Below are 25,819 nucleotides of genomic sequence, written 5' to 3' on the forward strand. Positions count from 1 at the left end.
AACAGTATGTTTTAAATCATATATTTAATGATTATATATGAATATAAAGTGCAGAGCTATAAAATTTCATTTAATTTCAAAAGTGGTAACTTTTTAGTAAAAAGTCACAATGAATAAAATTTAAATAAATAGTAATAGATAGTGCAGTTTTCAATGGAGACCATGATTTCTGGAAATATTCTATTGGCTTAAGTTATGGGATAATTAGTACTCGGTTCTAAATTAACAGGGCTTTTTATATTTTTTAATTTAAAATAATAAAAGTCAATAAAATGGATGAGAAAAATAGATTTACCATTGTTAGAAAATCTGTTTATATTTGAAATATGTTATAATTAATCAGAGAATATTCTCACCAGAACCAATGTATATAGGTGTGTGTGTATATATATATATTTTAAGATTTTTTTATTGATTTTTAGAGAGAGAGAAGGGAGAGGGGGAGAGAGAGAGATAGAAACATCGCTGTGAGACTGAAACACTGATTGGCTGCCTCCTGCATGCCTCCCTACCAGGGACAGAGGCTGCAAACCAGGCATGTGCCCTGCCCGGGAATCCAATCAGCAACCTTTCAGTGTATGGGACAACACCCAATCCACTGAGCCACACTGGCTAGGGCCAAACATACTTACTTTAAAAATACATAACTCTCAACAAAGTAGGTATGGAGGGAACATACCTCAACATAATAGAGCCCATATATAACAATCCCACAGCCAACATGCTCAATGGTGAAAAACAGAAAGCTTGTCCTCTAAAATCAGAGATAAGACAAGAATGCCCAGTCTTGCCACTTTTATTCAACATAACACTGAAAGTCCTATGCGATTAGGGAAGGAAGGAAGGGAAGAAGGAGGAGGGGGAGGGAGGGAGAAGAAAAAGAATAAAAAGCATCCAAATCAGAAAAAAGTAAAACTGCCTCTACTTGTAGATTATACATTATATATAGAAAAACCCTGAAGACTCCACAAAAACAAAAACAAAACTGTTAGAACTAATAAACAAATTCAGTATACAGGGGTGGGCAAAAGTAGGTTTACAGTTGTTCATATGGATAATAATTCAGGAATAAACTCTTTCTCGCACTCACAGCTGTAAGCCTACTTTTGCCCCACACTGTAGTTGCAGGATACAAAGTAAATATACAAAAATCAGTTGCATTTCTATACACTAATTAGGAACTATCAGAAAAAGAAATTAAGAAGACAATCTCATTTACAACTGTATCAAAAATAATAAAATACCTAGGAATAAATTAACCAAGGAGATGAAAGACCTATACACTGAAAACTTTAAGGCACTGATGCAAGAAATTGAAGAAGACATGAATAAAAGGAGAGCTACTCTGTGCTCATGGATTAAATTAATATTGCTAAAATGTTCATATTACCTAAAGCTATCTGTAGATTCAATGCAACCCCTATCAAAATCCCAATGGCATTTTTCTCAGAAATATAACAAACAATCCTAACATTTTAATGGAACCACAAAAGACCTGAAATAGCCACAGCAATCTTGAGAAAGAAAAACAAAGCTGAAGGCATAACATGTCCTGATTTCAAACTATATTACAAAGTGATAGTAATCAAAAGAGTACAGTATTGACATATAAACAGACACAGATCAATGGAACAGAACAGAGAGCCCAGAAATGAAACCATACATATATGGTCAATTAATCTGCAACAAAGGAGGCAAGAATTTACAATGCTGAAAAGACAGTCTCTTCAATAAATGGTGTTAAGGAAACTAGACAGTCACATGCAAAAGAATGAGACCCATCTAAAAGACATCAGCACCCCATGTTCACCGCAGCATTATTTACAACACTAAGACATGGAAACAACGCAAATGTCAATGCATGAATGGACAAAGAAGATGTGATATAGATAGAGAGATAGATAGACAAATAGATGATAAATGCAATATTATTCAGCCATAAAAAAAGAAGGAAATCCTGCCACTTGCGACAACATGGATAGGCCTTGAGGGAATTATGTGAAGTGAAATAAGTCAGGCAAAGACAAATATTGTGGACTCTTAAAGCAAAACAAAATACCAAAGTCGTAGGTACAGAGAACAGATTAGCGGTTGCCAGAGGCAGGGGGTGGGGGACAAGTGAAATACGTGAGGTAGTCAAAAGGTACAAGCTTCCATAAGATAACAAGTCCTGGGGATATAGTGTACAGCACGGTGGCTGTAGTTAACAATACCATATTGTGTATTTAAAAGGGAGCAGATCTTAAAGTTTTTATCACAAGAAAAAAAAACTGTAACTATGTGAAGTGATGGATGTTAACTAGGCTTATTGTGGTGTGGGAATCATTTCAAAATATTTGCATGTATCAAATCATTATGTTGCATACTTAAACTAATACAATGTTATATGTCAATTATAGCTCAGTAAGAAAAAATACACTCACAAGGTATTAAGGTACTCTTCCTAGTTTACATTTTATACCATTGCATTTAGAGGTCTGGGCAAACTAAACTATGGTGAACTTATGCAGACTAACTGCTAAAAATATTTCCAGGATTTCAAAGGAAAAAACACTACCTTGAATTACTTCCTTTTTATTTTTATTTTTTTGCCAAAAGATTAAAACATAAAGTTGGAAATCATTCTGTAAAAACCTCTGAATCCATAAATAAAGATTTTTGACAGTTCTTAAAGGGTTAAACAATTGAATTCTGCTATAAGGAGGCTAGAAACTGTATTTCATGCAGCCGTGACAGGCAATGCCCAGAGGCCTGGGTCATGGTTGGGAAACCTAGCCTTACTTTTCAGACCCTTCCCTCAGTAATTCATCACCAAGAGCACACCTACAGGTCAGTTTCCCAGTGTACAACAAATGCTCCCTTGCACAAATGACATATAACAACCTTGTAAGCTAGGATGGCAGGAAAAAACAAGAGACAGAAAATTCAGTCTAGACACAGAGGCCTAGAAAACTCAGAGTTCTCATAGAGAACCCAGAGAACTCTTCAAGAAGTTTCTCTAATTCTGAGAGCCTACCTATCCCCATCCTCCCACGTGGCATTAGCATTTATATACCTGGTAAATTATCTCCTTAAAAATTTGAAGACAAATAATTACACATGTAGCAACAGCACACATTTTCAAGAGGATATGAATCCAATACAATGGGAAAGTTTGAAGTATATTTCATATAACTACTTCTAATTGAGAATCCACCAGATGCAGGTTCCTAGTGAGCTAGTAAATGCAGACAACTAGACCATTGGGCTACCGTCTCTTCCGAACGTTTGGGATCTGTTCTGATTCGCTGGTGTCCCTGCCATACCATTTGATAAATATTTTGTATATCATTCTTATGCGTATGCAAACTGAAAGAAGAGCACTTACCTTCATTTTTCCACTGTATTTTGGGTCAGAAAGTGTTTCAAAGGCTGCATCTTTGCTTTTCTGCACAAAATCTGGGAATCTGGAAAATACCTGGTCACATATCCTTTTGATGAGTGTTTCCTTAAAAAAAAGAGGTAGATGAAGAGAAATGTCAACTTAACACATTTAAAGCTGTATGAATTGAATACAAAAATTTTTAAAAGAGTTATTTTAACTTGTTTAAATTTTCTCACTTTGATTAAATATACTTCTTTGATGTGTAAATTAAAAAATGAGCAAGCCAGTTTCCTCTTAAATTTCATACAAATATAACTTGAAGATATTTGGTTAGGAAATTTCATATCAAATATAAAATATTTATACCAGATAGCATCACAAAGGCATTTTAAAAGGCGACCCACACCTGTTGTTTGGAGGTGCTGGCGGCCTGCAGTAGTGAGACGTGGTTAGCTGCCTTCTGAAGGACCGCGAGGTAACTGAAATATAAGGTTTTCACTGTTTCACCATGTGAGTTGGTCTGCAACCAGAGAAATACAGAAAATGAAAACAAGCGAACGACTAACATGACTATGTAACTACTTATATCACAAAAGTATCACTTGCAATAATATTTTTGGGTTACTGCTGGCACAATACATTCTGAGAAAATGATGGTCAGCTGTTTACACACATGTCCATGAATCGCTAACGTGGAATCACACTTTTGGTGAGCCACAGCACAGAGATGTTTTTAACCAAAGCGGGGAGAGTATCCTCACTCCAGGAAGTGTTCATCCCCCTGCTACAGCCATGGGAATGCTGCCACAGGGGCTCCTGGTAATGAAACTGCACGGTGGGGCGGCAGTGCTGTGTAGACGCCTTTACTCTCGCCTCTCATTTATATTCCAGCGTTTCCTAGGAACCTGGGCTATGCAAAAAACTGAAGTGGTTAAAAACAGCAAAATAAATGAGAGATACAATAAATATCTACCTAGATAAATATTTATGTGCGGTCCCTCTGTGTATGAAGCTGTATGACAGGTAACTTGATAATAAAATAGAGGTGAAAACGGGGCAGGAAATATAGATAGAAGGTAAAAAATATTTGTTTCTAAATAAAAATAGAACACTTTCTATATTGTGCACAGTTTCTATGAAGATAACACTACATCTCACATCAGAATGAGACTGTAAGCCTGTGATGAGAGAATAAGTTGACTCTTAGTCGATAATGAGACTTCCTGAAAATGCAGGATATCAAATTGAATCTACTTTCAAAAACTAGTTTTTTAAAAATATATTTGGATCTTGTATTTTGCTGTGATTATCTGATATTGTAAAAATTTTTAAAAACTATCCCTTTTTATTAACTTACGACCTCTAAAGTACAGAAAAGTCTGAGGAAAACTGCTACTTACAATAGAGCACTATGGAATCAAAGCAGGACAGCAAAGATCTCAGAGTGAAACGCTTGCCTTGTAACAGCAGTTTCTCCTCTTTCGGCCACTGCTGCAGGTACAGGGCTCAGAAGATTTAAGTATCAAAGCCACATCTTCGGACTCTAACACCGTTTGGTAGACAGCTTTCTGAAAGTCTGTCAGGGAACAGTAGACCATCTGCCAAGAAGAGCACAAGGTAATTATTAGTATTTTTCCTATAGCAGCAACAATCACAATGCACATCAAAATTCATAGGTTGCAATAGTGAAAACTGAGCATAAACTAAGCTGTTTTTCTTCTAGATACATGATTATGACAATTTCTCCCAATTCTCCTATGTTCTTTGCCAGCACCCTACCGAAAACTATACAAATTATAACTAGATTTTCAAATAAATCTCCAAGTAATTTTTTAATTAAAAGGAATCAAAATATGAAAAAAATAACTTATGAGATTTCCTTATGTAGGGTGGGGCAAAAGTAGGTTTACAGTTGTGACGACACGACATACAGAGTTTATTCTTGTGTTATTTATTAATTATTGTATTATTTTCCATATGAACAACTGTAAACCTACTTTTGCCTCACCCTGTATATTTCTCACAATTGTGGGTGTTTTCAGGGTTCCACATTATTAGTCTATCATTCAAATAAATGATTAAAATTTAGGTCAATAAAAAACTAGATAGGAAACAATAAAAAATTTTAGAACAATGGTATGAATTATAATTACTGAATTACTTGGACAACTTAGAAAAATATCAAAAACCCCTATTACTAAAAACAAGCTAAAGTATTTGTATTTAATATCTTCCTATAAATTCCTAAAATTAGAAATGATAAGAGTTAAGTAAATACCCAAAAGAGCAACTACAATTTGCTATTTTGTGCCCAAATTCAAAAAGAGAAAAAAATGATAAAATAAAGCCACAAATTACTGGATACAATTTACCTTATATTTCCAGTAGCACTGTAAATTGGTAAAATTCTTCTAGCTATAGGTGTATGTAACTAGGGTCATAAAACTAAATATACGCAAAATAGGACTTTGATCAATATGAGGAAAAGCCATTTATTTATAAGTACTTAGATGTGTATATCACTACAATAGAATATTACTGTCAAAAAAAAAAAGACAAAAATGTGCATCGAGCAAAAACAGGGATGTCTGTATAAAATAATGCTAGATTTAAAAAATATAAACATAAAATATGAGCTATATCTTGACTCTGCTTGAATACAAAAGTACATGTAAGAATAAAAAGAGAATATAGAAAGAAGATGGGTCGATGATGAAGGTATGGAGGGAAATTTGAGTTATTACTATTTTTTCCCAGCTTTACTGAGATATAGTTGACATAAACATTGTGTAAGCTTGAGGTGCACAGCATAAGAATTTCATACATATTCATATATAACCACAACAATAAGGTTAGTTAACACATCCATTACTTCACATAATGACATTTTAATTTTTTTGTGATGAAAACAATTAAAATCTATTCTCTGGGCAACTTTCGAGTATTTTATTGTTGAGTTGGTATTATTACAACATGTAGTAACATTTACTGAACACTTCTTACATGTTACACATTTTAGAGCAACCATATGAGGCAGGCACTGTTATCATCACTCCCGTATAACATAAAGAAACCAAGGTTTGAGAGACTCAGCAAATTGCTCAAGTTCATAAAACTCATAAATTGGGGAGCAAGGATTCAAACCTGTGATATATAATTTCAGAGTACAATCTCTAAACTTCTATGTGCAACTTTCTTTTAATATTTTTATGGTTTGTTGTCCCTACTAGATAGACAACTAAATAATATACATTAAATTACACAAAACATTCTTAAAAAGTGGAGGTACATGAATTAAATTAAATAATATTTGCTTTAGATTAAAAAAAGTCAAATGTCATATCAGTTTCCCTAACTTGCAGATCAGTGTCATTATTCCTTTCAAATTCATCGTTTTAAAGTAATAATCAATGGGATATCCAAAGACTAGAAGGTATTTTTTTATCCTCACACCTAAGGATATTTTTTCCATTGCTTTTCAGAAGGAGTGGAAGGGAGAGAGAGAGAGAGGAAGAGAGAGAAAGACTGACGTGAGGAAGCCACATTGATTGGCTGCCTCCCGTATGCTCCCTCGAGCCTGCACCCAAGGTACGTGCCTTTGACCAGGAATCCAACCCTTGACCCTTCAGTCCACGGCCAATGCTCTAACCACTGAGCCAAACCAGCTAGGGTGACTAGAGGATATTTGATAGGACTGCCCTCATTTGGGGCACCATTAATTAGATTTAATTCACAGTAATTTATAGAACTTTTATTCCATCGCCTGAGCTAGAAGAACCACACAATTAAAAACTATAAAAGAAAACTACTATTATTTAAAAAAAAAAAAAAAATCCTCCTAAGGTCAACTCCTTAAATTTTCTTAAACATTTAATAGAACTTAATTGTAATTTTCCTAAAAAGTTGTAAAATTAGGTTAGTTGTGTCACTGAAAATAGCATTCTATAAGAAATAAATCTATCACAACAAAAAGTTTTTAGTCATTTTGGACCTGTACTTAGAGTTAAGGTACCAAAGAATTTACTGAGTTGTAGATAGTAGAGAATGTAGAAATTACAAAATATGAACAGAAAACACATTAGGAAGAGAGGCTCTTCTTTCTTCACTGAGGAAGAATTATATAATAAGTATTTTTGTTCTAAAATAAGAGAAATGAGTTTAATGTATACTAACAATATACCTGTGAGCTGACAGGTTAGTAAGGAAAATGATTGGGCTTGATGTTTTCTGAAATTGTGCATAAAGCAATTTTTTTCACACTAAGAGGCAAAAACTATATTCAAAAAATATCACAAGAGATTTCCTCTTAAAAATAATTTTTTCAGAAAAAAATAAAACACACTTAGAAATGAATACAAATGCAGTTCTTACCCTGTCTTCCTTCTTAGGCAGCTGATCCTTGATGAGAGTCTTGGTACGCCTGAGAAACCATCCGGACATCCTTTTTGCGAGCCTTAGCATGGCCTTCCGGCCAGTAGCTAGTTCTCTTTTCGTTGCTGTGTGTCTCTGACCATGCTCTACTGGGTCAGAAAACTGCTTCTTGAAGTGGATCCTGCTACCTAAAAGTCCTGGCACAGCCCTTCATAAAGGCAGTAAGAAAAATATTAGGGCCTTATTAAATCATCTAAAAGGAAAAACACTGGCTTCTTTTTGCTTCTAAGAAACAGACTAAGTCACTTGTTTGTTAATGACAGAAGTAACAAAAGGCAAGTAAACATAACATTCTTTCTTTATGACAGTTTTTCAGTAAATAACTATAAGATGATAAAATTGGTAAATTAGTTCAGATAGTTACTTCAGGGACCAAGAGTAATATATAAAGATAGGTTTTCATACAACTCTTTATTCTGTGTACTATGTTTGGGATAAAACACTTATGTAAACAGACAAATAATTTTGTTTTCCCCCAGAAATGAATAATTAGCAAACAAGGTAACATTAAGTTAATGAGATGTATCAAATAATTTTCTAAAAAAGAAAGTGTTCCACTCACCAGTCCATAACACACCACAGCTCCTTCATGTTGTTCTGAAGGATGGTTCCTGTGAGGCCAATGCGAACTTCACACTTTAAAGCCTTCAAAACTTCTGTGACTCTAGCCTTTGGATTCTTGATTCTATGAGCTTCATCCACAACGACAGCTGACCATTCCAAACTATTAAGTGAGAAAAAACGGGGAGAGAGGTTGGGAAAACGTCCTTTTCTTAGCCTATATAATTTTTAGAAAGCAGCTTTCTCTACCCAAATTTTGGATTTTTCCCCTTTATTATGTGATGATTCCACAACAACCTTACCTAGTTAGTTCAATGGTCACAGGTTAGGACAACCCATGAAAATAAAATGTATATGGAGACAAAAGGGTACAGAGATTCTGTGTAATAATGGTGGAATAAGAAACTCATTTAAACAAATCACTAAAATGACAAAAAAAATTTGAGCAACAAACAAGAGAAATAAATATAAAATATAGGAAGCAATACTTGCAATGTTAAATCTAAATGGAAAAAATAAATATAAACTCATGATTTTGAAAGTTGTGTTCTATAGCTGTGTGTGCTAAAAAGGTTTAGAGCTGATGGTTACCCCAGTAGCAATGAGCACCCACAGCAGTAAGTCCACTAAAAGCTTCATGGACAAGTGGTTGATTTCAAGTATGCAGCAGGGGAAATACTGAAGAACCAGAAGGTACAGCTGCCCAAAGGCAAATGGGGGCCTGTCCAAAGGACCAGGATCCAGACTAATCAGAAAATTTGAGCATCAAGAATGACTATGACTGAGTATAAAATATTGAATAAGTAAAAACCCAGGAAGTTCTATGAAAGAAAAATAATTTAGACCCTTACCTCTGAGGGGAACCAAAGTCTTGCCACTCAAAGTATGCCTTAGAGATATTAATTTTTTTCTTTAATCCTTACTCGAGGATATTTTTTCCATTGCTTTTCAGAGCAAGTGGAAGGGAGAGAGAGAGAAACATCTATGTGATCGACCGAGGCTGGGGATCAAGCCTGCAACCAAGCTAAGTGCCCTTGGCTGGAATCAAGCCTGGGACTCTTCAGTCTGCGGCTGATGCTCTAACCACTGAGAAAAACCAGCCAGGGCAGGGATATTAATTTTAAACTGGTTACTAAGAAACAAAAGATTCAGAAAGAATCTTTGATCTCCCCTTTCCTGCCTAAAGGAATTCAGACAGAGAAACCTACTCCAGGAAGGGAACCTGAGCGCAGTCACCTGAGCACAGTCACCACAGCACACATGAATCAAGTGTGACAAACAGGGAGGACCCAACAAAACTCTGTTTGCCAAATTCCTTTGTGTCCCACTGTTTCTGGGTGGCCCAGACGAAGTTTGTTTACCACTTGCTTGCACTTTCTTGTGTACCTGCAAATTGCCTACTCTCCCTTAGAAATCCCAGACCCCTGCCCTCTATTCCTGTGTGCAAAGTGGCCAAGTAACCTGAACTGCCCAACGCGCCTTCAGGCCTCTTATCTACGGCATCCTAAATGGACAGCCACAATACATTTTGGACATTTTCTCTTGTTAATCTGTCTCATGTCAATTTGATTATTAGTCCAGCTAGAAGAACTTAGAAGGTGGGAGGAAAGGTATTCTTTGTAGCCCCACATTTTACATCATACACAAAAATTATCTCAAAATAGATCATAGAACTAAGTATATGAGCTATAACTATAAAATGTGAGGAAAAAATCTTGGGACTGAGGTAGGCATACAATTCTTAGATATGACACCAAAACAATTTTAATAAGTTGGACTCAAAATTAAAAACTTTTACTTTTGGTCTTAAAGACACCATTAAGAAAATGACAAGACATGCTGCAGAATGGAAGAAAACAGTTGCAAATCATAACCTGGTAAAGAGCTTGTACATAGAAAGTATAAAAAATATAACTCAACACAAACTGAAACAATTCAATTTAAAAACGGGGTAACTATTTTAATAGATAGTTCACCAACAAAGAGATACAAATGGCAAGTAAGCACATTTGAAAAGTTCTCAACATTATTGGTCATTAGAGAAATGCAAATTAAAACCATATGGTACTACTACACGCCTATTTGAATGGCTATCATCAAAACAGATTGACAATATCAAGTGTTGACAAGGATATAGGGAAACTGGAACAGTGGTTCTCAATATGTATTTGTATTTTTTGCTACTCTACATTACAACAGACTCACCTAATTAAAATCATTCATGAAAATGACTGTATTAGTCTTGAGGCATCATATGCATAAAGGGTTGCAAATGAGATTTAGAACAAGTCTTACCATTCTTTAACAGGCACCGCTTGGGGAAGTAATAGAGGAAATAGAGTAAGAAACTGTGGAAAATCTGATGCAGCTTTTTACTTCTCAGAAAATAAGTTAATTATTATAGATTGCCAATATCAATAATACTGAAATGCAATTAAATCATGCTAAAGAAAATGTAGAAATTTTTTTAAAAATTACAATATAAAGGGATAAATACAATTGAGGTAAGAACAGTAATGCAATCATTCCCATTCTTGCCATACCTGTTAAGTTCATCCAGACATAAGCGCAGTGTTTCATAAGTTGTTAGAGCAATTTCACATTTCCTCTGCTTTACACGAATCAGTTCATTGTCTTTTTTGTTACCATGTAAAACAGAGACTCTGAAATAGCCCCAGGTGTCCAATTCATCCCTCCAGTTGTAGAGGACAGAAAGAGGAGCAACTATTAAGAACATCTAAAAGAAAAAGAAAAAAAATTCTGATATGCAGTATTTTCTAAAATTGAAAAGGAACCCCAAAGTAAAATCCAGAATATCAATAGCCTTATTCTTTGATTTTTGACACTGCAGTTAATAATAATGAATACAACTACGAATCTGGATATATCTAGAGGTAGAAGACCATCAAAAAAAACTTTACTGTTTACTTAGCTTTTTATTAGGACAAAGAGATACTTAACCTTGTCCAAAAAAACAGCTATTTTTTTATTTCCCCACAAAAAAAAAAAAAAAAGGAGTTGAGAGATAAGAGAGAAGTGATTTTACAAAATAGAGAAAAGGTATAATCAGGATGCCAATAATAACTTCAAGAACTAAGCAAGTAATATAAATATGCAAAGCAGTCCAGGTATTTTTCTTAAATATACGGTCTTCTGAAGCTCTCTTTCCTTTTAATTTCCCTATTCCATTTCCTTTCCTCTTCTCTCAGATACTGTAAGTTGAAGACCTCGAAAGTTCACTGGAAAATCAAAACAATTAGACGAAAACCTTGGAGCTTCCAGTCAAGATGGCAGAGTAGGCAAATGCAGTGCTTGCCTCCTTCCATGACCACATCAAAATTACAGCTAAACTACAGAACAGCCATCATTGAGAACTGCTTAAAGTCTAGCTGAACAGAAGTCCTATAACTAAGGATATACCGAAGAAACCATGTTGGGACTGGTAGGAAGGGCAGAGATGCTGAATGGGTTGGTCCCACATACACGTGTGCAGGTTAAGAACCAGGAGGGATATCTGGGTTGAGGAGGTCCCTGCTGAAGAGCGAGGGGTCCCAGCCCCACACCAGGCTCCCTAGTTCATAGTTTCAGGTCCAGGAAAAGAAGTCCCCATACTACTGGCTGTGAAGACCAGTGAAAATTATGCTGAGTGAGACAGAGAGCTGCTGGAGTCTCAGGCGTTCCTCTTAAAGGGCCTGCACATGGACTTACTGCTGATGGACCACTCACTCTGAGATCTAGTACTGGGGCAGTATCTTGAAAAGTGCCAGGGACATATGAGGAGGAACTGAATTGTCTGGCTTTAGGTTGTGGGTTGGAGCAGCAGCTTTCTCCCTGACAGAGGTGCTGGCAGAGGCATTGTTCCTTTTTTGAGCACTCCACCCACCCAGCCACATATGAGTCTTCATCAACCTAGCTAACGTCATTCACTCCATACTGGTAATTCTCTGAGACTCTGTCCCATCCAAGTTTCAGGCCTACTCAAGATGATTCCAGTGGCTTTTCCATACAAATGATCTACCTTTGCTCATGCTGCAGACTTTCCAAAAGTCTCTCAAAAGTTCACAAACCCCAAACAAGCAGCATCTGGCCTCAGTGTGCCAAGTACCTCTTGCTAAGCAGCCCCAAGCAGCAGCTGGCCTCACAGCTGAGCCTCTCCCAGGCACCTTCATGCAGATGGGGCAACAAGGGGTAACTATCTGCAGATTACAGTGTAGCTCATACCAAGTGGCCCTGGGCAGGGCACAGGGAGTGGATGACCTTGGCCTGCACCAGAGCCCCTCCCAAGAAGATCTAAACCAACAAACCCAGTAGCCAGCTTCAGACTATACCAGAGCACCACCCGACTACCTCCACAAATGACACACCCAAAGGACAGACTCTGCAGGCACCAGAGCCCTGCTAAAGTGAATCCTGCTCAGTAGGGTCAACCCTTGCACAAACAGCTCCTCTATTGTGGTCATGTCCAGTCCTCACAACCAGTCAGCCTGAGGGTCAATCTCTCCCACTGACATGCCAACAGCAGTCAAGGTTCAACTGAGATAGGAAGGTACAAACAACCCACACAAGGCACAGCCCTGGTGTACCAAGCTGAGGTAACCAAGGAGACTGAGCCATTGGGCCCCACAGAACACCTACTACATAAGGCCACTCTAACAAAACCGGGAGATGTGGCAGCTCTACCTAATACATAGAAACAAACACATGGAGGAAATCAAAATGAAGAGACAAAGAAACATGTCTCAAATGAAAGAGCAGAACAAAACTTTAAAAATAAAGAACTAAACAAAATGGAGACAAACTTTCTATCATATGCAAAGTTCAAAACACTGGTCATAAGGATGCTCAATGAACTTAGTGAGAACTTTAACAAGGAGATGGAAAACATAAAAAAGAACCAGTCAAAAATGAAGAATACAATAACTGAAATAAAGAATACATTATAGGGAATTAACAGATTCAATGAAGCAGAGGATTGAATAAGCAACTTGGAAGCTAAGGTAGCAGAAAACACCCAATTAGAATAGCAAAAAGAAAAAAGAATCTAAAAAAAAATAAGCATAGTTTAAGCAGCCTCTGGGACAATATCAAGCATACCAACATTCAGATCAGCAAGGAACTGAAAACCTATTTGAAAAAATAATGATGGAAAACTTCCCTAACGTGGTGAAGAAAATAGACATACAAGCCCAGGAAGCTAAGAATCCCAAACAAGATGAACCCAAGAGGCCCACACTAAAACACATCGTAATTAAAATGCCAAAGGTTAAAGACAAAGAGAAAATCTTAAAAGTGGCAAGAGAAAAACAATTAGTTACCTAAAAGGGAGCTCCTGTAAGACTGTCAGGTGATTTCTCAACAGAAATTCTGAAGGCCAGAAGGACTGGCACAAAATAGCCGAAGTGATGAAAAGCAAAGACCTAAAACCAAGATTACTCTACACAGCAAGGCTATCATTTCGAATCAAAGGACAAATAAAGACCTTCTCAGACAATAAAAGGCTAAAGGATTTCATTACTACCAAACCAGTATTACAAGAAATGTTAAAGGGACTTCTTCAAGAAAAAAAATTATATATCAAAAATATGAATAATAAAATGGCAATAATTGTATCTATCAACAATTACTTTAAACGCAAATGGATTAAATGCTCCAATCAAAAGACACAGGGAGGCTGAATGGATAAGAAAACAAGACCTTTACATATGCTGCCTACAAGAGACTCAGTTCAGATGGGAAGACACACACACTGAAAGTAAAAGGATAGAAAAAGATAGTTCATGAAAATGGAAATTAAAAAAAAATCTGGGATAGCAATACTAATAACAGACAAAATAGACTTTAAAACAAAGGCTATAAGAAGAGATAAAGGACACGCAATTCCACTTCTGGGTATTTATCTGAAGAAACCCAAAACACAATTCAAAAAGATACACACATCCATATATTCACTGCAGCATTAATTACAATAGCCAAGATATGGAAGCAGCCTAAGTGCCCATTAATAGATAAATGGATAAAGAAGAAGTGGTACAAATATACAAAAAAGATTACTCAGCCGTAAAAAAAATAATGAAATCTTGTCATCTGCAACAACATGAATGGAACTAGAGAGTATTATGCTAATGAAATAAGTCAGACAAAGACAAACACCATATGATTTAATAGATATGTGGAATCTTCAAAACAAAATAAATGAACAAACAAAACAGAAACAAATTCATACATACAGAGAACATGTTGGTGGTTGCCAGACTGGAGGGAGATTGAGGGGATGGGTAAAAAGGGGAAGGGATTAAGATGTGCAAATTTCCTGATATAAAAAAGGACACCACATGTGAAGTACAACATAGAGAATATAGTCAATAATGTTGTAATAACTATGCCTGGTGTCAGATGCGTACTAGACTTATCAGGGTAATCACTTTGTAAGTTATATAAATGTTTAATCACTATGTTGCACACCTGAAACCAATATATGTCAACTGTAATTGGAAAATAAAAAGTTATTTAAATAGGTAAAGAGAAAGCCTCCACCTCTCTTACCATTTGCTTGATTGTGCTTACCAAGTGTTGCTTATTTACAAACTGAAGGCAAGACCCTCCACCAGCAAAAAGATTATGACTCACTTTATTGTGTTGTCTGGACCTGGAACTGAAACCGCAGTCTCTCCAAGGTGTGCCTGTATATTACTAACCTACCTATATTTATATCCGTATCTTCTGCCCTCCCACAGTTACTATGGATGAAATATCCACGTTCCTACCTAAAGACAAAGCCTGAATGTATACAACAGCTTCTATCTTCTTGCCAACCTAAAGTCAATGCTGGAAAATTTGCCTGCAGTCTCCCCTACATGATTAACTTTCCCTTTCTAATTGACAAAATCCACCCACAAGCAAATATGTTTTAATATTTCCCAGGGTTAAAAAGCAAAATATCAACAAACCTCTTCTTTAACCTTACATTTCCATCTAGCTTTCCTCCATTACTTTATTTGCTTTATAACAATGATTCTCAGGACTTATCCATACTTACTTCCACTGACTTTCCTCCTGCTCTCTCTTGAACTCATATAAGTGGAACTTCTGCCCTAACCCTCTAGTGAAAGCAGCCCTTGTCAAAATTACCAACACATCTCTGTTTAGTCTTCACATGAATCCTTCAAAGTTCCATGGACCTTTCCTGTACCAACCCTAAATCCTGCTGTTATCAGCCATTTTATTTTATTTTTAAAAATATGTTTTTATTGGTTTGAGAGAGAGGACTAGAGAGGGAGAGAGATAGGAACATCAATGATGAGAGGGTCACTGATCAGCTGCCTCCTGCAGGCTTCCGACCGGGGACTGAGCCTGCAACCTGGGCATGTGCCCTGACCGGGAATCAAACTCTTGGAACTTAGGTCGATGCTCAACCGCTGAGCTACACTGGCCGGGCTGTCGTCAACCATTTTAATGTTTAATGTTGTTACTTCTCACTGTTCCAACTACTACTAAGCTATTATATGTAATAGGGTTATACGTCTCTTTTCTAAAGTTTTATACTTGTCCTACTTAATATAGATAAACCAATTAAACATACTGAAAAATTTCAGTTTAACAACAAAATAATACAAGACAACTCTAACTCCTTCCCTCTCTTCTGTGAATATTTCAACCATGCCTTTTGTAAACTATAAGATGCCAAGTCTGTTACTGTTTTGGAAAGAGAAAGAAGAAAAATAACAGATTAGCTTACTAAATATGAGAATTCCTTTCCCCCACCCCATCATCAAGCATATGCTATAAGTACTTTTTTGTCACACTTGATTTACCTAAAATACATTTGAGTTTATGTTGTAACCTCCATTTTTCTCCTATTTTCAAATATAAAATTAGGGTGCTAAGAATGACAAGTAAAATTATAAATCCAATTATAGTGCCTCTGTCCCTCCTCCTTTTTTGCATATTATAAGATGAAAATGTTGGGTCCAAATTCCACCAGAGCACTTTGAGCAGTTTTTCATTTGAGAGGTCATTCATCAAAAACGCATGAAGCTAAAGATTTGTAGAAACAGCAACCCTAAGGTTCCAGAAGAGGTTTAAAAATTAAGACATTTCTTACAGTCATTATTGGTCTTCAGGTTGTGAAAGGTAAATCAAATAGTTCAATAACTCAATTTAATAATAAAAGAGGTCAGAGAACTGAGTTATGCTCTTTGCAAAGTTCAAAGAAAGTATATAAGAATAAAACTTAACATGTTTACTACCATGCTATGCACAATATTTTACTTAACAAGTCTTTCTGTAGCAAAAGCCAAATAATAAAATGGAAAGCAGTGTCCAACTGCCAAGTCAGAACAGAACACATGAAGCAACTCTATTTCTTATTCTGAAGCTAAGAAACAATTTTATAAAACTAAATCTAAAATATAAATAAAATTAAAATCCACTCACTTAAATATTATTAACAGAGGCCATGTTTAATAGTACAACTAGAGAATACTGAATTATTTTTATCTCTTTCAACAAATCTAGTTCAATTATTGAGGCACAAGCTTTTAAAGTTTGACTCTTTGTATACGATAGCTTTAAAAAATGATGTGATATGGATTGTGAAAAGACACCCAAAGGTGTTTCATGTGTGATGATTTTTGTGGTAGAAGTAGTTCTAGCATTAACAATATCATTATCATTATTGAGCACTTTCTGTGAGCCAAAACTGGTACAAAGTAGCTTAAGGAATTAATACAGGGACTTTACATAGAAATGTTATGAAGTAGAAATATTTAATATTTCCTTTTCAGAGATGAAAAATCTAAGGTGTAGAGATGTTAAAAAAATAAGCCTAACATCATATTGCTACTTCAAATGCGACAAAGTATTTGAACCTATGTCTAATTCCAAAACTCTTCATCACCATGATATATCATGTTAGCCCCTTAAATCAGAAAGCCCTTGATCTTGAAACACTTAACTTTATTTACCACTGTACTTTGTATTATGTTTAGAAAACAAAGGTGTTCCATTGATAAGTAAAATAATAAAATGACACCATGCATGTCAATTCCAAGGCAGAAACAGCACTGTGTATTCACAGGGCACAAAGTGAGATATCAAAGCAAAGAATAAAATATACCTTTATAGAGAGAAATTATGGACCATATAATTGGAATGTTTGCTATATAGTTGACCCTTGAACAATGGGTTTGAACTCTGGAGATCCACTTATGCAGATTCTTTTCAATAAATAGCCACTTTTAACACCGGACAGATCATCCAGACAGAAACTCAGTCAGGAAACACTGGACTTCAATTACACATGAGAACACATAGATCTCACAGACATACACAGAACATTTCATTCAACAGCCACAGAATACATATTCTTCTCAAGCGCACAGAGAACATTCTCAGGATAGATAATGTGTCAGGCCACAAAATAAGTCAATAAATTTAAGAAGATTGAAATCATATCAAACATCTTTTCCAACCACATGGCATAAAACTAGAAACCAATTAGAAGACAAAAACTGAAAAATTCACAAATATGTGGAGATTAAACAATTTGCTCCTGAACAACCAACAGGTCAAAAGGGAAATAAAAAAAAAATCTTGAAACAAATGAACATGGAAACAAAACACACCAAAACTTATGGGGTGTGGCAAATGGGGTGCACAAAATAGAAAATCTGAACAGATTGATTACTAGTAAAGAGAGAGAATCAGAAACCAAAAATTTCCCAACAAAGAAAAATCCAGGACAAGATAGCTTCACTGGTGAATTCTATCAACAATTTAAAGAATACCAATCCTTCTCAAACCCTCCTAAAAAATAAAAGAGGAAGGAACACTTCCAAACTCATTTTATGAGGCCCGCACACCAAAACCAGACAAGGATTTCTAGTACAAGAAAAGATATGCACAGGCCAGCATCCCTGATGAGCACAGATGCAAAATTCCACAACAAAATATTAACAAGTGGAATTCAACAGTACATTAAAAGGATCATACACCATGAACAAATGGAATTTACTCCTGGGATGCAAGGATAATTCAACACATGCAAATCAATAAATGTGCTACATCACAGTAACAAAATGGACGGTAGAAATTTTATGATCATCCCAATAGATGCAAAAGAAGAGCATATGATGCAAAAAAGCATTTGACAAAATTCAACATCCTTCGATGATAAAAACACACACCTCTCAATAAACAGGGTATAGAAGGAATGTACTTCAATATCAAAAATAAATGTACTTCAATATAGCTGTGGGTTTGTCAAATGGGTTTGTCAAATGTCCATATGACAAATCCACAGCTAAAATTACACTTAATAGTGAAAAGCTGAAAATTTCTTATAAGAGCAGTGACAAGTCAAAAATGCCCTTTCACCACTTTTATTCAACATAGTACTGAGACTCCTATCCAGGAAAATTAGGTAAGAAATATAGACATCCAGATTGAAAAGGCATAAGTAAAATGGTCTCTGTGTGTAGAGGACATGATATTATATTTAGAAAACTAAAGACTCCACCAAAATTTGTAAGAACTAATAAACAAATTCAGTAGAGGTGCAGGATAAAAAATTGATATACAAAAATCAGCTGTGTTTCTATATACTAGCAACGAACTACTGGAAAAACAAATTAAGAAAACAATGAAAAGAAATGGCAGAGTAATTCGTTAAAGGGAGAGCAATCATGCCAGTCATCTCTTCTAGAGAAGCTAATTCAAGCATCAGCATCCACTTCCCTACGCGAAGTACAGCGCACAGCTTTCTAGAGTGGAACTTGTTCAGAAGAATTCTACAGTGAGTGTTAGCCAGGGCGAAGGAAAGCTCTGAATTTCATGAATTAAAAAAAAGTCCTGAACACTTTCAAACAAAAAGAAAATTTCCTTTCCAAAGGAAAAAAGTTCAGCATTGGATCCTCATCTGATGCAACAAAACAAGCAATCTGCAACAAAGGCTAAGCCCCCCAGGCACTCCCCACGCAGTAATATATACTCACTAGACAATTTTAAATTTTCCTTTTTAACAGAACTTGGGTGAAAGAGAACAAAAACTAGAATTAGAGATAATTTAGAAAAGAATAATGAAAAGACTACATATCTAAAACTATGGAATGCAGCCAAAGGAAGTACTCAGAGGAACATTACAGCCTCAATGGAATTTATTAGAATACAAGAAAAGATAGAGAACACAGTAAATGAATTAAGAATTTAACTGGAGGTAGAAAAGTAGCAATGCATATTATAGCCAGGAAGATAAACAGATGGTGACAGATAGATGATAGATGATAGATAATAGATAGATGATAGATAGATAGATAGATAGATAGATAGATAGATAGATAGATAGATAGATAGATAGATATGATAGATAGATACATAGATATAGATGATGATAGATGATAGACAGACAGACAGACAGACAGATAGATAGAGAGATGATAGATACATGAGAGAGAGGAGGAAGGAAGTGAGGAAAGAAGGAAGGAAGGGGAGAGAGGCAGCCATTAGTGTCAATTAAGGTGGCTATTAGCCAATTCATCACACCATCAAGTGAATATCTTTCTTTACTTTCTCTTTTCTCCCATTCTTGCTCCTTCTAAAGTATTTTAAGTATTACTTTCCCTATTTTTTCTCTCCCCTGTCTGCTGATTGCCACAGGTGATATATAAAAGATATGTAAGTTTTGCACTGACATTTAGAACCAAAGAACAACTGAAACCAGGGCTAAAAACAGTCCTTGGACTCTTGGAGATTTAAAACACATTAATAATCATAATTTTTTGGATCAAATTTCATTTGATGCTCAAGGACCCATTTATGCTATTAAATATAATAAAGAGAATTTAAAGGAATAATAATAACTTAAGTCAGTGCATCTCCAAATTTTGCACTGAAAAGCTCCAAATGATGCACAAGAGTAAACCTGGACTTCTCAGTAATCTTATATATAAGACTCTTTTAAAACTTGTGGAAAGTGGTTCATTACCATAATATAACATAGACTTCATAAAATCACTTTCTTCATTTCTATCCAATTTCCTGGATGCTGAGGAATATAAGTCAGACACATAAATATAGTATACTTTTTTACGTTTCATTATTTTGTTAGAAATATCTTTTTTTTATTTACAAAACTCATGTGTACATTTACAAAGGAGAAAGCTGACATATGGATATGAATCGTATTCATAGTTCCACAGACAGAGACAGAGACAAGCCTAGGCCTTAGTCTTTCTGCTTCCAACTTCAATGTTCCTTGCATTAGAAGAATTTGTTTCATATTTGGGGGATGTAGTCTCCTAAGGAACTTTATTTTGCTTTTTTTTAACTGATTTTTGGAGAGAGGAAGGGAGAAGGTAAGAGAAAGAAAGAGAGGAGAGACAGAAACATCAATGTGAGAGAGAAACATCGATGGCCGCATTTGGCATCTGCCTGGACAGGGATCGAGCCTGAACCCAGGGCAGGTGCCCTGACTGGGAATCGAATCCACCACCTTTTGTTATACAGAACGACGGTCCAATCAACTGAGCCACACTGGCCAGGACAACAACTTTAAATATCAATGACACACCTTTCCTGCCAATATCTACAACTGTCTCCTTTTCATCCTCACGTAAATAAAAGTAACATAATGAACTTCGACTAACTTTATATGCACATTCATGGATAGTTAACAAATTAATCAAACAAAATCACATAAATTTAGCCAAGTAAAAGATTAAAACCTCAAAAGAAATTCAAGCTGAAATTACATTTTGCCATTCTGAGACTCAATCATATTTAACTTGAGGATAAAATTGGCAATCCTTCAAAAATTAGGTTTATAAAACAAATATTTTAAAAATGTTTTTAAATCTTATGTTTTAAATTCATACTGTAATGTGTGATGTTTAAAATTTTCTGTTTTCTGTAATACCAGCTTCATGAGTTGTATATTCCTAGATATCTTACCTTTTTTGCTATAGAAGACTGAGGTTCCTTTTTCAGACTTCTTAGTAAAAACTCTGGCATGTTATTTTCAATATCCTCACGAGTTCCCTTTTTATGCAAAACTGCAGCCAAAAACGAAATAACCTGGAAAACAAACAAACATTTTTCAATCAATGTCTATAATGTATCAGAATGGACAATATTCTACTGCTTATATGACTAACTACCTAATTAGTGACAAACACTAGTATTGGTTTTATTTGTATTAACAAATAAATGTACAATATAGATGTTATCTTTAAATACAGTAAAAATAATTTTCACATTGTCATCTCTTCCATGATAAGTTCAACCTACTCAAAGAATTATTTTTTGATCTCAACAGTTAACTGTTTTGTTTTGATCAATGAAAACTAATTGTTCATATTCTCTATTAGAATAAACTGTGTATATTCTTTTTTCCTTGCAAAAAGTAAACTCCTTAAGGGGGTAATATTTAGCTCATAAATTTGTGTACGCGTTTATCCAATAAATATACTTGGAATACAGTGTTATTTTAAGATAAATTAAGATAATTCATCAATATATACACCATTCCAAAAATCAAGTGAGAAAGACACAGAAAAAAGGAAGTATAACCTCATATAATAATAAAGACCAAGAAATTGTTAATCAATTGGACTTTAGTTGCTTGGCAGCTATGTGTATTTGGGCCAGTTAGTTAACATTTCTGAATAACTGTAAAAATACATGAAAACATCAAAAATAATATCAGCAGGGTTGTTTTAAAGATTCAAAGGGAAAAGTATGAGATATTCATATGGGAGAAAAGAATACTTTAGAAAAATAAATTATATAAATATTAAAACCTAAAGAAAAATGAGGTAATTAGCAAAGCTATTTATTAAATACTATAATAGTATTTTTAGCATGAGTGTGGATATTTATAATCTGAATCCCAAGTGATAGAAGAAAAAGAATGGTCCAGAGGCAGTATTTGAGAAATAAGGGCTGAAAGCTTTATTTAAAAGCTGACAAAATCAAGCCATATAGTCCAGATCCACTAAGAACATCAAGTCAAAGATATAAATGAAAACTGAAAAATCCAAGAGTAGGTGCTCCATAAAAAAACTGCTCAAAACTTGAGACATTAAAAATAAATCTTAAAAGCAGCCAGAAGAAAAAACAACAAATGACCTACAGAAAAGCAACAATTTGACAAACAACTGACCTTACAGCAGCAAAAACAATGGAAGACACTGTATAACAGAATGATACTTTCAAAGTGCTGAAGAATATAAAAGCAATCTAATTTTATAACCAGGGAAATTATCATTCAAGAATGAAGATAAAAATATTTTCAGACAAAAACTGAGACAATTCATCACCAAAAGAGCCACCCTAAAGAAAATAACTAAAGAATGTTTTCAGACACAAATAAAATGATCCTATGTAGACACTCAGTGACAAAGGGAAAAATTAAGAGCAACAAAAATAATAAATATATAGAAAATATAAATGTATATTGACATTATGAAACAATAATAAAATATTTTGTTGGGATTAAATAACAGAAGAATTAAAAGAACATGACAAGTGTGTGTATGTTAGAAAGGGCACAAGTGTAGTTATAATATTCAGAGGTCCTTATGCTGTCCAGGAGAAAAAAAAAGTGCTAATTTACATTAGATTTTGACAAATCAAGAATATCTGTTGTAATCTCTGGGGAAATCGCTAGAAGAATGCAAGAAATAAAAGTAGACAAATCCACAAGTACAATGGTAGATTTTGAAATAACTCAATAAGAGCAAAATAATCAGTAAAGATATACACTATTTGAGTAACATGGTTAGCAAACTTGACCTAATGCACATTTAATAGAACACAGCACACTGTTGCCAAACATAGTTTCATTTACAGTTTGTGTATTATGTGCTGTTATCTCTGACTCCTAGCGACTCTATGAATAATGTCCTGTCCTCAACAACCCTGCTCAGCTCAGCTCCTGCAGACTCATGCCTACGACTATGGCTTCTTTCATGCTATTTTTCCTAGCATTATTGTCTTTTCCAAAGTACCCTGCCTTCTCATGATGTGCGTGAAGTAGGACAGTTTCAGTTTTGTCATTTTTACCTCCAGAAAAGTTTGAGGCTTAATTTGCTCTAGGACCCACTTATTCATCTTTCTGACAGTCCAGGTATCCCTGGAGCTGTTCTCCGACATCACATTTCAAATGAGTCAACTTTTTTCCTATCAGCCTTCTCCACTGTCCAACTTTCACATCTGTATATAGTACGAGGGTGTGGATTACCTTAGCTTTGGTCTCTAATGACAAATCTTTGCCCTTGGTGCTCTTTCCTAATTCTTTCATTGTTGCCCTTCTGAGTCTCAGCCTTCTCTTAATTTCTTTGCTGCAGTTTCCATTTGAATTGATAACTGAACCAAGCAAGGCAAGCAAAATCTTTAACAATTTCAGCGTCTTCATTGTCTATGTTAAAATTGTGTACTTCACGCTAGCTGGTTTGGCTCAGTGGTTAGAGCATTGGCCCACGGACTGAAGGGTCTCCGGTTCGATTCCGGTCAAGGGCATGTACCTTGGTTGCAGGCTCAATCTCCAGCCCTGGTTAGGGCATGTGCCAGAGGCAACCAATCGATGTGTCCCTCACATCGATGTCTCTCTCTCTCTTCCACTCTCTCTGAAAAGCAATGGAAAAAATATCCTTGAGTGAGGATTAAAAAAATAATAAGCCCGGCCAGGTGTGGCTCAGTGGTTGAGCGTTGACCTAGGATCCAGGCGATCAGGGTTCGATTCCCGGTCAGGGGCACATGCCCGGGTTGTGGGCTTGATCAATGACTCTCTCATCATTGATGTTTCTCTCTCTCTCTTTCTCTCCTTTCCTCTCTCTGAAATCAATAAAGACATATTAAATAAATAAATAAATAATAATAAATAAATAAAATTGTGTACTTCTTGCTCTGGCAGGTGTGGTTCAGTGGTTAGAGTGTGGGCCCATACACCCAATGATCACAGGATTGATTCCTGGTAAAGGGCACATACCTGGGTTGCAGGTTTGATCCCGGGCCCCAGTCTGGGCTTGTGCAGGAGGGAACCAATCGATGTGTCTCTCTCACATTGATGTTTCTCTCTCTCTCTCTCCCCCCTCCACACACCTCCCTTCCATTCTCTCTAAAAATCAATGAAAAAAATATCCTCAAATTAAAAAACAACAAAAAAGTTGTGTACTTCTTGATTTTTGTCTCTTGAAGTTTAAATGCAGTTCTGCTTTAACACTTTCTTCTTTCACTTTTATCAGAAGTCATTTTGAATCATTGCTACTTTCTTCTAGTAAGATGGTGTCATCTGCTTAAGTTATTGATATTTCTCCCACCAGTTTTCATCCTCCTTCTTCTCAGTCTAGCCCAATTTTTTGTAGCATATGTTGTGTGTACATATTAAATAGGGAGTTAAAACACAACCTTGTCTTACACCTATAGAAACTATTTTGTCTCTCTACAGTCTGTCTCATTAGTGGTTACACATCGAGACGATCAAATGCTGAAGCATCCCCATTTCTTTCAGAGCACCCCACAGTTGTGCATGATCAATGCAGTCAAAGGGTTTACTGTAGTCTATAAAACATATAACCTACTTCTGAAATTCTTTGGAGCACTCCAGTACCACATGAAGTATTTACCAAAGTTCACATGCAAGATCATAAAGCAAATTTCAATACATTTCAATAGACAGAAATCATACAAAATGTTCTTTGATCACAATGCAAGAATCTAGTAATAGCCTGGCTGAACGTGGCTCAGTGGTTGAGCATCAGCCTAGGATCCAAGAGATCGAGGTTCAATTCCTGGTCAGGGCACATGCCCAGGTTGTGGGCTCGATCCCCAGTGGGGAGTGTGCAAGAGGCAGCTGATCAATGACTCTCTCATCATTGATGTTTCTCTCCCTCTCTCTCCCTCTCCCTTCCTCTCTCTAAAATCAATAAAGATGTATTTTTTTAAAAAAGAAGCTAATAACAAAAATATAAGTGGAGGATCCCCAAATATTTGGAAAGTAAGGAATATAGTTTAAAGAACTCACAATGCAGATGAGAAAATAATTTGAGTTGAACAATAATAAGTAACAATTACATATCTAACTTGTTAAATATACCTGAAGCCATGTCTTAGGGGCTTAAATGCATACATTAGGAAAGAAGAGAGGCTGTTAATCAGATATCTAAGAATCTATTTCAAAAATTAATGAAAATAACTGAAAACTTAAAAAGAAATTAATGAAACATGAAGAAGCATACAATAAAAAGGGTCAACAAAGCCAAATAATTATTTTGTGAAAAGATTTTTTTAAATGATACACCCCTAGCAAAACTGATAAAGAAAAAAGAGAAACTAAGAGAAGAGGCAAACATAAAAAATACTTATAGGACATAATAAGCAATGTTATGTCAAAATTTTGAAAATATAGATGAAATGGGAAATGGAATCAAACTTATCAAAGCTGACACAAAAGAAAAAATTTACATATTT

The 25,819-nt window shown here is 35.4% G+C and overlaps 1 protein-coding gene across 1 annotated transcript in view; it reads right to left on the reverse strand.

The window, feature by feature from the left end:
- The window catches only part of ERCC6L2 (ERCC excision repair 6 like 2), a 106,258-nt gene that overhangs the window by 69,890 nt on the left and 10,549 nt on the right, over positions 1 to 25,819 (reverse strand). The window contains exons 3-9 of the mRNA XM_016206654.2: positions 21,302 to 21,424; positions 10,900 to 11,093; positions 8,358 to 8,519; positions 7,736 to 7,943; positions 4,822 to 4,962; positions 3,771 to 3,884; positions 3,368 to 3,487 (exon numbers count right to left, since the gene is read on the reverse strand). Coding sequence (XP_016062140.2) covers positions 3,368 to 3,487; positions 3,771 to 3,884; positions 4,822 to 4,962; positions 7,736 to 7,943; positions 8,358 to 8,519; positions 10,900 to 11,093; positions 21,302 to 21,424 — 1,062 coding nt within the window. The remainder of the gene's footprint in view (positions 1 to 3,367; positions 3,488 to 3,770; positions 3,885 to 4,821; positions 4,963 to 7,735; positions 7,944 to 8,357; positions 8,520 to 10,899; positions 11,094 to 21,301; positions 21,425 to 25,819) is intronic.

The sequence above is a fragment of the Miniopterus natalensis genome, chromosome 12 (genome assembly GCF_054644295.1).
Source record: "Miniopterus natalensis isolate mMinNat1 chromosome 12, mMinNat1.hap1, whole genome shotgun sequence".
NCBI classification, from domain to species: domain Eukaryota; kingdom Metazoa; phylum Chordata; class Mammalia; order Chiroptera; family Miniopteridae; genus Miniopterus; species Miniopterus natalensis.